The following is a 14,634-nucleotide window of genomic DNA, read 5'->3' on the forward strand; positions in this document are numbered from 1 at the left end:
TCAAGAGTATTTTGATTCACTGTGCTATGTATTGTATGTATGTAGTAAAGCTGCTGACCAGAACATAATTACTACTAGTATCTGTCTGCAAGTGTCAACTGAAAAGGATCATTCCTGCAATGTGTCAGTATTTAAGGGTTGTAAATGTTTATGTAAATTTAAGTAGATTTATCTCAGACTCCCAAGAAGGAATATACTCTTCCTTCCAGGGGTTCTAATTTGAGTGATTGACTGGGAGCTGAGAAAAGTATACCCACCTATCACTTTCCCTCTTGCAGTCAGTCAGTCTCACCTCCCTCTCCCAAGTCCTTTTTCCTTCTATCAGCTCCAAGTGAGAGTTCTCCTCCTAAACTACTGGGTAAGACAGCACCTTCCTCTTGCAAGCCTCCTGCTTCCCTCCAGAATTTTCTGCAGAATCCTGCCCCATCTTTCTCTCTTCTGCAGGTGCAAACTTCTGCAACAGCATCTGCTTTCATTGCTGTGTGCCCAGACCTTGTCTCTTGGGAGACAAAGATGACCTGCAGGCCCAGACGAAATGGAGAAAACATTCTATACGAGACATCCCCAAATATATAGACTACAGCTAGGAGCCAGAAAGATGGTGAAGGTTGGGAAAGCAGAGGAATAAATGCTGGTGTGGAAAAGGCAAGGGGTCAGATTTGCTTATTATATCCTCACACATCTTTTTGTAAGAAAACCATGAAATACTCCCACTCACCTCAAGTCTGTCCAAAATACTGCTGTGAAAGTTACCACACACATCCCTTTTGATTCTGCATTTGCCTCATCTTACTGAATCAAATTCAAGCTCCTCAGCCTCACTTAGAAGGCCTTGCCTCTGGTCTCATTTCTGAGTGTCCCACTTTCTCCCAACATTTCTCCTCTTACTACTCCCATCTTTGTCACACACTTTCATCTTTGTCTTTCTATTATGCTGCTCCCTATACATGGAGTTCCCATTTCTCATTTACCAAGTCTCCCCCGACACCCATCTTACTTCCTTCATACTACGTCTTTAACCCACAGCTTTCAGGAATCTTTCCCCCTTTGTTCATTTCATCGGTAATTCCTCCTTCCTCTGCCTTCCCTGAACTGCTGTCCCCTATCTCTTTTTTGTAATCCACCATAAATCTTCGGAGCAATAGACATATATAACTTGCTGAGTAAAGTGCTGTGTAACATCACAATATAAATGACTAATTATAATACAGACTACGAATATGTTAACATCTTGTATAAAAATAACAGGCTTTACAAATAAATGCTATACCACCTGAAAGGTTATTGGAATAGGAATGGATTAACTAAAAACTGCTGAAGGGGAAAAGTGCAGTGTTTTTCTGTAATTAAATCCCAAATGGAAAAAGCAGCAAATAATCTTTTCACTGTTACAACTTTTGAGAACGCCAGACTCAAATACGGCACCAACTTTATGGTATAGAGTTCCTAGAAGAGTAAACGCTTTTCTCACACTTGCCTCTCTAATTGGAGCCAGGAATCCCAACTTACTTGGCAAGGTTCAATGACACACCAATATAACACTGGCAGCTGTTACAATCCTTTTGCAGAATTTGAAAACTCAAGATTTACAAACAATTTTGCTGATGCTATAGAAAGAAACGATTTCACTCTCATATGCTACACTATGTACTGAACAGTGAGGTCTTAGAATGTAAGGTTATCCCAGTGTCCCAAATAAACATGATACTCCAGACTGGCCCTGAATTGTACAGAAAGCAATACTACACACTTTCTTTCTCCCATCTTTGTCCTTCTGATCTTTATATTAACAGACTCCAACATGAGCTTTACTAATTTCTCAACCACATATATCAAAAATGACATGCCACTTAAAATTACAGGACTCTAGAAGTAAGTAGTCAAAATGAGGAGAAAGATGTTACGAGTCATGACAGCTGCCCGTAACAATGGTTAGAATAAAAAAACAAATGCAGATATCCCCCTGCCCACAGGTGGGAGGGGAGTTTCAGTCACAGAATTAACAACTAGCAAGATAAAAATGGGTGTGTAATTATCCCCCTAATTGGAAGTGTACAAACGTTTTCCAACCTCTCTATCCGGTTTGCATATCCAAGACATTTAATTCCAGACCTCAACCTTTAAATATTTGTATGTCCAGTTTAGACTATAAAATCCTTGGGGGCAGGAACTTGGTCTTACCATTTATTTGTAAAGCATCATCACCTGTGAAACTATCAAATGAAATAATTTCTGCAGGACCCATTCCCTTGGCAAAACACACACACAGCTCTCTGTGACCAAGCAATCTTTAATTCACAGCCAAAATGTATGTTTCTTTGCTGCTGCTACACAGTACATCTCCATTATAGTGGTTACAATTTTGTGAAAGGTCTAAATAGGACACCAGGAAATCAGTTTGAAGTCTAAACTAAGATACTCCATTAGAAAGATTTTTTAAGTAATCAAATTTCTTTTACTTCCTTCACCAACATTCCACGGTCAGCTGTGCACACACCTTCTACTGACTACAGTGAGAGCTACACGAGTGTCCGAGGGAAGAATGTGGACCTATGGATGGATCTAGACTGTTCTCGGTGGTAGCAAATGACAGAACAAGGAGTAACGGTCTCAAGTTGCAGTGGGGGAGGTTTCGGTTGGATATTAGGAAAAACTTTTTCACTAGGAGGGTGGTGAAGCACTGGAATGGGTTACCTAAGGAGGTGGTGGAATCTCCTTCCTTACAGGTTTTTAAGGTCAGGCTTGACAAAGCCCTGGCTGAGATGATTTAGTTGGGGACTGGTCCTGCTTTGAGAAGGGGTTTGGACTAGATGACCTCCTTAGGTCCCTTCCAACCCTGATATTCTATGATTCAAAACTGCAATATATCTTTGCTCCTGTCATGATAATTCAAACACAGCCTAATCGTGAGATACTGCTTACCTATAGGCAGGTGGAGTGTTATATTGTTGCAGAAGTCGGTGTAGCAGCATTCTGTTTTTGTAATGTTTTTAGAACTGTGACAGAAGACTTGAGCATTCAGTTCCGGTAGGGATACACATGACTTTATCACCTCTTCTTTGCCATTAGTTAGCATGACTGAAGCCCAACATGCTCCTTCAGTTTGGCAGGTGAAGTTTGTATGCTCACACAACTGGCACACACATTTCAGACCTGAAAAATATTTTTAAAGGTATTATTTTTCACTAAAAACAATAAAACTTCATAACATACAATGTACATTTATTTAGTAATTCAGCGCAAGGAAGATTGTCTTTTGTTTAAATAAGGAGACTGGGAGTCAAGACTCCTGAATTCTATTCTCAGTTGTGCTATGGATTCATTGCAATACTTCTGCCAAGTCTTCTAAGCCATCACTCAGCAGAAGACTTAAGCACATGTTTAGCTTTATACATGTGCTTAACTACACTCACATTGAGCAAGGTACTTAAGTGTGTGCATAGATGACTGGTGCCTCCCCATATTGGGGGGCACAAGCTAAAGGGGAGGACACGTGACCGCCCCATGTGTCTCCGCCCTACCCCCAGCCTGGGGCCCCCACACTCTCCCTGCGCCACATTACCTGCTTGGGGGTGAGGGGGAGGGGGAAAAGAGGCTCTGTCCTCCCACTGCGCTGGCTCCCCCATGGCATGTTCAGCTGCTCTCCTTGGCAGCCGGGCCCAGGCAGGGAGCAGGATGGAACTCCTCTCAGTTGCTGCTCTGTGCGGCATAGCCAGCTGCCTGGGAGAAAGCCTGGCTGGGGAGGGGCAGCAGCAGCTTCTCACTCTCTGCCGGGGCTCAGCTTCTGGGGACAGGGGCTGAGCATGCCAGGGGGAACAGGAGGCTCTGATTCACTTAGCCGCTGTCCCCAGAAGCTGAGCCTGGGCAGGAGGCAGCCCACAGCAGCCAGACACTCTCCCAGGCAGCCACTGCGCTGCACCAGATAGTGTCCCAGCAGCCAGAAGAGGCACTGGCCCCACCCCTTCCACTCTGGCTCTGGTCCCACCTCTTCCCCCCACCGCCCAGGCTGGCTGCTTGACCCTGCATGTCTCCTCCCCTGAGCGTGTGCCTAACTTTAAGCATGTGAGTAATCCCACTGACATGCTGTAGTGCTTTCATAGACACAGCATGTATGTGCCATAATACATCTGTAACGCCAGTCATCGTCGGCCAGGATCAAACCTGGGACCTTTGGAGCTTAATGCATGCATCTCTACTGCATGAGCTAAAAGACATGTCTCTTAGCCAAGACTGTAGCAGGCTCATCAATCTCTAGGTGGTCTAGGTGCCACTAAAGGGGGACAGAGTGCCACACCAAGCAGGCATGGGTTACACGTCCAACTGCAAAATGATTATGACATATACCTACCTTGCTGGGGTATTGAAAGGCTTAAATTAATTTCTGTAAAAATAAATCTTTGATATTGTGAATGGAGGTTTTATAATAGTACACTACTTTAAAGAAAAAAGTTTACAAGCTACAAATTCATTATAATACATGTCATCCCTGTAGACCAAATACAAGTAATAGATGCATTTGCTGCCTTTTACCTCAGGCCCAGGCATTTACAGGAATAATTCTGCCCCCAAATCAAGCTGTCATATGTGCATTAAAGTTTTGCTTGTTTTAAAGAATGCCTAATAATTAAAGATCACAGTATGCAATTAAATATGAATTAATTAATGAAGACTATATTTTGCAAGCTCTACTGAAAAGAAAAAATGTCATGGTCACGCTGAGTACATGCTGTCAGTTTTAATGCTAGTTTCTCCATGACATTGGTCTTCCCAAGAGAAGGAAATAGTTTCTACCCTTCTCTCTCTTCTTTTCAACAAGGGGTACGGCTATTATTCTGACATTTAAAGTCAGACATGTAAGTCTTTACAAGTCCATGGAACAGGTGGGTGTCATAATACCCCAAGATTGGACCCAATGTCAAAAAGAGTCAAAAACCTTCCCTTACTTCATCTACCATGTATCTCCAACGTTTTATGACTGTTTGGTACAGTACATATTTAAGCAACTCTTTTAAACAGACAGTTTTGGTATTGAACCCCTGTTTTCTAAAAGCATACCCAATTTTCATTCGTGATTAGAACCAATTATTACTTATTAATCATGAACAATACAAGCAAACACCATTTATAAAATGGAAACTAGTCCAACTTTTTAGTATTAGAGCTGCAAAAATAATTCAGAGTGACTAATGTACTCAAGCTCTGCCTGTTTTTGAGAGCAGAATGAAACTGATCAATTCTTCAAATTCAAATTTCTTAATGAAAACTTTCCCATATGAATTAGCTTGCAAATACTTGATATTCAAACTCACAAAGATGCTGTATTGTTGGTTATATAAATCATATGGTATAGTTCCCATTTCCTAATTAGACATAACTAACCAACTCAGTGTGTAAAATTTCACACATCACAATCAAATATACAATTTGAAGTTTGCTTTCTTCTACATATTGACATTTGAGCTTAAAATTTGCTTTTTCTCTGGCAGTCTGTCTAATAAAGCTCTGCAGCTCACGTTTGTAGAAGATAAATATGACAGGCATGAATTAAACAGATTTTTTTTTTACTTTGAAAAAGTATTTGCAAAAAAACTAATATTATTCACTCAGCTCTGCTATTTATACCATTTTATACTTGAGTCCTGCTGAATAGACCAGCAGCAGTAAGCAGAAAAGACATCCTAAGTTGCACAATGGGCAAATGAGAAGGACAGGAAAGTGTATCTGTGCTTATATGAAAATTTCCTTTCTTTAAATAATAAGATCCACAGGGCCATTACAATGAGCTCTTCAGCTTGCTTGTAGCTTGGGGACAGAACCAGACCTGGCACTGGCTGAAGAGGAGTGCCCCGCACCCTGAAGTTCCCTCCAATTGAGTATTTCCACAGCCAGGATAATTCAATTTTACTTTCCTGAATTACAGATTGTGTTAAATATATACAAGCACAATAATTTCTCCTACTGCAGAGCATAGGAAACTAACCCTAACAAACAATCCCAAATCTTTGGATGTCAATTTCCTTCTCTACTCTGGATGATCCATTGTCTCCAGGGTGGGCCAAATCTGTGGACCTTATTACTTGAAGAAAAGAAAATTTCAGGCAAGCACATAAATTTTCCAATTCTTCATTGTGCTAAGGTCCACAGATCATTACAGTGGAATTTACATAGCAGAGTGCCTTCAGGGTGGGAAGCAAGATTAGCCTTTAAATGCAAACATAAAAAATGAGGTATATTATATATCCTCCATCTTCCTCTGGGCACCAAGGCACTGAGAAGACTTCTGCCAAAAATGGCATTGACTAAAGACTGGATGACCAAAATGCAGAATAGATGAATTTATGTATTGGTAGCCATGTGACCACCTAGCAGATCTCAATATAGGAGACACGACTACTCTGCTCTGAGATTGACTGGACTTTGAGATGCTTAAGAGAAGGAAGAATATTTCTGAATTTATTTTGGGAATGCATGTTCCAAGTTGTGAGGACTACTTCTGTGAATAAAAAGTGCAATGCTAGCTCTCATCTGAGAAAGCGCCCAACTTCAGAAACTTGCCTTATTGGAGACAGTAGCTATCAGGTCATCTATTTCAATGGAGAGGAAGTATAATGACACCTCTTGCAGGGGTTCAATCTGGGTAGTGCTCTAAGGAGTAGAATGAAGAGCATGACCTTGGAACTATCACCTTATGTGTCTAGAATAATGGTTGTTGCCCAAAGCAAGCATCTAATGTTAGCATTTGTACTAAAATTCTTTTTGTCAAACATGCCGATATTAACCACAGAGACTTGACCTTTTGGCTTGGGCATCCTTATGGAAGTGCACTGGTTGTTAAGATATGCACTTTGTACCACAAGAACAATACGTTATGTTTACTGACTTCCTTTTAGGGAACATGAGAATGAATCACTTCATCCATGTGTCCATTTTGAACCTGTCTGGAGGATTGGTTTTTGTAATAGCGGGCCTCTGAAAGGAGACCTCAGAAGGTCCACGGCTAGATTAATCAGACCCAAGAGCCATTGCCTTTTCAGCCAGAAAGTCTGAAAGAGTACCACTATTTCTCTCTTTCTTATCTTTTGTATGGTCCTGGGGAGGACTGAAAAGGTGGGAAAGGCATACAGCAGAGACGTTGCCCATCTTTGCAAGAGATCATTCACCACATCACATCCCAGATCTTGACACATGGAGAAGCCACAGGGCTTTTTACTGCTGTGTCAAAAAACAGAAAGTCAAATCACTAGCCCATCAAATGGACTTACAATGAGTGAGGATAGTTCGGAGTAGAGATTCCATTCTGCTTAATTCAACATGTGCCAGGTAGGTCTTGGTGTTCATTTCCTCCTCTATGGGCACTACACATAGAGATAGCAACCTTTGCTGTACTCAGGGCAAGAGAAGTTGATTTTTCTCAGTGATAGGGCAGATAGGGTTATTCTTATTTTGTTTATGAAAACTCCATCAGACACACTGATGGCACAATCAGAACAAGTCTGTTAAACAGGGAAGGAACAATGCACCGAGACATCAATGAATCATTAGGTTAGGGTGGATACTGTGCTCATTCTGACATCATTCCCTGGGCTGAACTGGGACTCGAATGAGCCCCCTCCACTACCCCCAGTTGACATCTGACATAAGAATAGCTCTGCCTTGCTCACTAAAGGATGGATCCATTACAAAAAAATCTAATAATCTGAGAACATAAACGGGATCTTGATTTCTGACAACAGAGGTGATACGGTGAGAGGCAAAGGAGATAACAAGAATTGCTGGCTAAATTTCATATGAACTCTGGTTCATTGAAGCAGATCTGTGTGAGATCAGCAATCTCAACAGACTTCAATAAGAACCAGATTTTTCTTTCTTTGATGTCACTTTTCTTTTATGGCCACCTTCATTTTCTGTTAACATTCTTCTGAGATGAGACCTTACACCTGATAGTAGTCATCCTTAGCCCCTGGCTATAATTGACTTCCTTGGCATTATATGTCTGTGTTTGTCCTGAATTCAAGATACTCCAAGAACACGGTGTTTTCATTTCAGTGTTCTCTCTGTAAGGAGGGCTGATCAGAAAAATTGTACAGGAGGAGAAACACATGAATTTCCTTCTGCCTTAAAGCCAATATTAACTCGACCATAATCTTGGAAGAGATCCCAGTAGCACTTATCAGATCAAGTGGTAATGACTGAAACTGAAAATAAAAAAAAGATGGCCTTCATATGCAAAATGAAACAATTGTCTGCGGGGTTATAAAATGGGAATGTGAAAGAAAAGCCCCCTTTAGCAACTGATTCAGATGGAGCCCTGCTCTGTTTATTCCTAATTCTCTGAAGCTAAAAATAGGATGGGAACATGTTGTATTGCTCTAATCTGAAGTAGATGATGGATGGTTTCGTTCATGTCCCGGCATTTTCATGGTTGCATGATACTGGGAATGGGACAAAGCTGCTCCTGTGATTCTTGCACAGTTCCCTTTCTGGACAATGTCCAGTTTCCTCCTTTCGACCAAAGACCTGGCACCAGCTGGGGTCTGACTCCAAATGCAGCTGGTTGGAAATCATACAGATAGTTCTGAGGGCAGCTACAGATCTTGCCTGAGCACTTGTTCTAGCTACTACTTGCAAAGTGGTATTTTCTACTGCCATACTTCAGGTACTGCTTCAGTCTGCTATCTGACCAGAGATATGCAGGAAATTGGTTTTCCTATCCTGCAAAAATTTCCAAGATTCCCATTCCACAGAGACAAACCAGAGACATTCCAAAATGTTTTGCAAAAAATCAGAGAGACTCACCCCAGAATAGCCAATAGCCTGTGGTTAGGGCACATACATAGGATGTGGGAGATGCAAGTTAATAACGCTGCTCTGAATTAGGCAGACTTGTCTTCTGACTTGCCCTGCCTCCATTTTCCCCACACTGGTTCCTAGTCCCAGCCACTCCCCTTCTATTCCCCCCATCTGATCTCAACATTCTTACCCCAGCCAATTGGATCCCAAGTTCTCCTCCCCGACTTATTTTCCTCACTGGCTCCTGTCCCAGTCTCTGCACCAGCTTCTAGTTCCAATATCTTTGCCAACCAGTTCCTTCCCTCCCTTCCCCATCCAACTCCCTGTGCCAGCCTCCCCTACATCTCAGCTCCCAGTCTCTCCTCACCACTCCTCCAGTTCCCAGTCCGAGTCTGTTTGCACAGTCAGTCCCAGTTTCTCTCCACCCTCTCTCCTATCCCAGGTTCATCAGACTCCTTGTACAAATTTCCTTTTCCTCTCCCACAGTCCAAGTTTTGTGCTGAATTCATTCCAATCAGACATGTTTCTCCTCTACACTGCCTGTAGGCCAGCAGGGGGGTCATAGAGATCACAGAAGAGAAAGGAACCCTGTCCCAACTCAGCCCAGAGTATCTGGGAGCAGCCATTACAGGGAAAGTCTGGGTTCACCTGTGAAGCCCTGACCTGGAGGAAGTATGTTCAGTCTCTCTCTGGGGATGGTGCATGTCCAATCATACGTAGGAGCTGTGAGGTGAAGCACACTCAGTGAGGATGGAAGCTTCAGAGATTTTAGCTGATGAAATCAAAGATGTCTCTACTGAGCATGTGCAAACTGTGATTTTTCATAACTTGGGCAGATTTTTAGGGAGATGGCAAGATACATCCCTGACACAAAGGCCACCTTCTGCCAAATTTTAGGCCCCTGCTCCAAATCACAGGGGTGCTAGTGCTGTTCAAAGAAAAGGTTGCATTTTTTAACATGGGCAAAATAACATATGCTTCCCTAGCCTTGTTCTCAAAACAGCCAAACAATTTGGACTAAAATTTAAAAAATAAAAATAATTAAAAGAAAATTCTATACCCACAGAGACTGAGGCATGCTGGCATCCACATTTTCATCCCAAATAGTTAGTTTGGCAAAATTATAAGCAATTGAAAACAGGGACTTATAATGATAAGTGCCAGGCAACCTTAATAACAGGCAGTGCAGCAGCCCCACCTTGGCCTATAATAATAATTCAATAGAATTACTAAAGGCCAGTAGCCCATAACATCTAAAGTTATGGAAGAAAGGTCAATTCAGCTGACACCACTGTAAAGCCAAAAAACCAATTTCAACATCTTCCTGTTCAGGGAAGGGGAAAAAAATATCTGTGTTCTTGGTAGAAAACAAGATTCTATTCTGCAGCTCATCCTTCCCCACCCACCTCCCTTCTTAAAGGGCTGGGGGATGTTTTTGTTTTATACCACAATTAATGTTAGTTTTTGCTTTATCTTCTAGTAACAGGATTGTTGACTAGAATTTCACAAAATGCCCAGATACCAAGTTGACACTTGTCATGGATACTAAGGGCTGAAATTCTGGTCTCCCATGCAACAAAACCAGACTAAATGACTCTAGGAGAGGGTGAATTAAATCCTGCCATCCAGGTTAGGGGCAGGGGGAAGACATTTATGTGGCCAGGCTATAACTATTACTAGAGCCAGCTATTACTACAGCAATTGTGACCTGTACTGATCCACTAGACCCACTTGATATGTTCCAATCACTCCCCCAGTTCACCCATGACTTCCGGCATCCTTCTATGCCTGCAGAGAAAGATCTCGCTGAATTCAGTTCTATAATACATTGGGGATGCAGAGTCCACTTGCATGGTGTCCACATTACCAGGACCCCCATGCTGCATGAAGCAGGGTATGAATGAGCTCTCCTACAACATCTAGTGATGCACTGGAGAAAAGAGACTTCAGGAATATAGATATGCCTACTCTGCCTAGGTATGCAGCATGATGGAACTGCTTTCCCAAAATGATCAATTTTGGCTGGCTTTAGTTTACAAATCACTCTAGTATTCGAATGTAGGGGGTAATGAAATGTTGTTATCCTTATTGTATGAGTAAAGGGTAGCAGAACTCTGCCAAGGCCTGCCCTGATTGAGGTCACCCTAAACTTAGCCTCACTTGCTAAGCGGAGGACAGGGATGCCAAATTCCAGTGAAGATGAGGGAGTATGGGGACAGGTGTTCTTACCTGGTGGTGTGGACTCTGGCTAAAGAGTCCTAGACACCATTTGACCTTCTCCTCTCCAGCGTTTAAAGGCAGAGCAGATTAGACTCAATTGATAGTCACTGTTTCTGTTCAGTGATTACCAGAGCTGAAATCCCTGATAAGCAGGTCTAGGGGCTATGCCTTAGACCTGCTGTAGGATGGGGGTGAAATGAAAGACAATGCAGAGGCAGTACTGGCAATGAGGTTCCCTGCTACACAGTGAAATCACTAAAGACCTGAGTTAAGCGGCGGAACCTCAGAATACGCACGCACAAGTGGCAGTGAGTGTCCAACAGCAGCAAGCAAGCAAGCAGCAGCTGACAAAAACAGCAGAGGCAGTGGCAAACAGCAATTGCAGAGGCATTCAGCGATCACAGAGACATTGCTCAATGCCCACCCCACCCCTTTCTGAGTTGGGAGGTCAACTCCTATGAACACACCTCTGAACTCTGGGTGAAACCAAGGACAGCCAACTGTGAGTGGGGTGCACTGGAGGGAGAGGGGAGTGATGTGTTAAAGGGATATTCATTTGTCAGACTCTCCCACCGCAAGGTGGGAAATTGAGGCAAAGGTCACTGCCCAATGCACTGCAGGGTCGAGTTTTTGCTTATGATTGCATGCTTTTGAATGTGATAGTAGTGTTTTCCCTTTCCCTTCTAATAAAAGTTCCCTTTTGTTCTACACAGACTAGTGCCTGTGTGGGGGGGAGGTGGTGATAAATTTTCCCAGATTACTGGGTTGGGGCTCAAGCCAGTTCTGTTTTGTATTATTAAGAGGAACTCCTACATCAGGGGTAGGCAACCTATGGCACGCGTGCCAAAGGCGACACGCGAGCTGATTTAGGGGCACTCGCACTGCCTGGGTCCTGGCCACCGGTCCGGGGGGCTCTGCATTTTAATTTAATTTTAAATGAAGCTTCTTAAACATTTTAAAAACCTTATTTACTTTACATACAACAATAGTTTAGTTATATATTGTAGACTTATAGAAAGAGACCTTCTAAAAATGTTAAAATGTATTACTGGCAAGCGAAACCTTAAATTAGACTGAATAAATGAAGACTCGGAACACCACTTCTGAAAGGTTGCCGACCCCTGCCCTACATATTAAACCCAGCCCTGTTGCTGCCAACTCCACATGGCAGAAGGGTTACATACAGAACCACAACAATTCTGCTACAGTTTGTATCTCCTACTTCCACAGAGAGGCTGGGGAATTTTCAACACACATTTTCTTTAAAAATTCTGGGGGTGAGGAAGAAAGGAGAGAGAAGAGTTGTCTTCATAATGGTTTGAACACGATGAAATACATCTTGCTTATTTCCTCACTGCTAGCATCAGCTATATCTAGCAAACCCTGCACAATCATCCCAAGAAGAGCCCAAACGAATGCATAGCATTCCCCTATCCTACAACACAACTGCTTTCCCATAGATACTGATATGCATGTTGATGATGGTGCACTGATGGAGATGTAAGCAAAAGAACTTTCGCAATATTAGAACCAATGTAGCAAAATAAAATTCTTATGAATTGGAAAAAGACAAAATAATCCAAAGGGGGAAAATTGTGTATTTAAGCTTTGATAGAAAAGTTTATGAATTAGTAATGGAAAGTGAGAAAGAAAGCAAAACAATGTGTCCTTAAAACTTTACATTCTCTTGTTCTTGGGAAATTAGGAGAAAAGTGACAAGACTGAAATATGTCCTCAAGCAGCTATGTTTGGCATCCAGTTCTGGTTGCCCAATTCCTTAAGGATGCAATTCTCTAGCAGCACTTATCTACCAAGCCCTACACCTTTATGCAAATAAGGAAGTGCAGCTGTCATATAACGTTCCTGTGCATCCCCCTACACACCACATGCAGATTGGTACTATGGCCCAGCAAAGTCTGGTGGACAAGGCCACCATGGGGGGCTAGCTAGAGAAGCATAACATCATTAATTACTCTCTGAAGGACAACATTTTGTAGTCATTAAATATTTGTTCTTCAGAACAGAATTACTAATTTTATGCTTCTGGTTCATTGAGGCTAAAAGGACACCACCAAATTGAACTCTAGTTAATTTAGAAAAAAAAAAATAGTAGTTCATATACACAACACCAGCTTCTTGATACCTCAGCCATTTTTTGCAGTTTTACAATAGCATTTTTTTTTATTAGAAATTGTGTTTCTTCTGCATTGCTCTGTGAAAGACCCACACAAACAATGGAGAAAACTGACTACAGGCCTACACAGGATAAACAGGGAAATTCAATACACACAAAATTCTGTCACATGCAAAAAATGAACGAAAATAGAGAAAAAGCTCTCTAATCTTTCAGGTATAGAACTATTGGGGGAACTTTTAACAATAGCAGGGAAATATTTTCAGATAGAAGTATGACCTTTAAGGCAATTGTGTCCCTTTAATTTCAATAGGAGTTGAGGGCACGCAACCATTTGTAAGCAAGACACTGCTCTGGCTAAAGGAAAAGATGATTCCCCCTTCAGAATAGCAAGTAATCTTCACAGTTTACATACACAAAGACAATTTTTTTTTTCTTTTAGGCTTCAGTGTGACCAATGGTAATGGTGGGAATAACATGTAACATAGCCTAGTGAAATGAACACATACACATGGGCATAGCCAACTGCGGGTAGGGGACTAAGCCCCTCACCTCCACCCACCAGGAAAAAACACAAAACTAGGGATAACATAAATCAAGGAAGAAAACACTGAACTTGGAACAGAAGCTCATTTATCTCACTTTATCACAAATGGAAAAATTTAATCATGGTACAAAATGACTCAGAGTGATATTCAACAATTATTTTTAGCCCTAACTCCCACAAATAAAAAGTTGTCCATGCTCCTGCATATAGTAGAAAGATCTAAACTAACAATTAGTTTGATTCAAAGGAAAGCACAAATGAATAGTAAATTTTTTTGCTACTCTTCAATTTTACCAGTAACAATTCAGATCCATTAAACACGATATACAATACTCCCGAGGGAATTCTGCACCAAAAAAATAAAAATTCTGCGCGCATTTTAAAATTCTGCAAAATTCTACATATTTTATTTGTCAAAACAACACAATATAATCACACTATTTTCAATTATTTGCTGACAAGTATTTTGAAATAAATAACCAAAATAATTGAAAATGGTGTGATTATATTGTTATTGTGTTTCTATGTTATTTTGACAATTAAAATATGCAGAACTTTGCAGAATTTTTTAATTTTTTGGTGCAGTATTCCCTCAAGAGTACCAGGGTTCTGTGTGGCACAATATGGGTGTGGGCAGCTCGGTGGGAAGTCTGGGTGCAGGGAGAATGGGTCTCTACAGGGCAGCCCAGGAGAAGGTAGTTAAGGCTCGGGGGAGGCTGGGGCGGGCTTGGTAGGTTAGGGGGTCAGGGTGCAGCTGGTTAGGGCTCAGTGGGGTGGGGGGTTCCTAATGCAGGGGGATGAGGCTTGGTGGGGTGGGAGTTTGGGGGGGCTCAATGGGGGGGTGCAGGGAGCTCCTGACACAGGGGATGAGGCTCAGCAGGTAGGGGTTTAGGGGGCAGGGGTCACTGTACAGGGAGTTGCTGCCCCTATCCACCCAACCCCC

At 42.0% G+C, this 14,634-nt stretch overlaps 1 protein-coding gene across 1 annotated transcript in view; it reads right to left on the reverse strand.

Annotated features, from left to right (window-relative positions):
- Positions 1 to 14,634, reverse strand: part of ACVR1C (activin A receptor type 1C) — a 42,403-nt gene that overhangs the window by 19,039 nt on the left and 8,730 nt on the right. Inside the window, exon 2 of the mRNA XM_024218964.1 lies at positions 2,923 to 3,153. Within this exon, the coding sequence (XP_024074732.1) occupies positions 2,923 to 3,153 (231 nt within the window). The remainder of the gene's footprint in view (positions 1 to 2,922; positions 3,154 to 14,634) is intronic.

Source organism: Terrapene carolina, unplaced genomic scaffold, assembly GCF_002925995.2.
Source record: "Terrapene carolina triunguis isolate 2854851 unplaced genomic scaffold, T_m_triunguis-2.0 Scaffold62, whole genome shotgun sequence".
NCBI classification, from domain to species: Eukaryota; Metazoa; Chordata; order Testudines; family Emydidae; genus Terrapene; species Terrapene triunguis.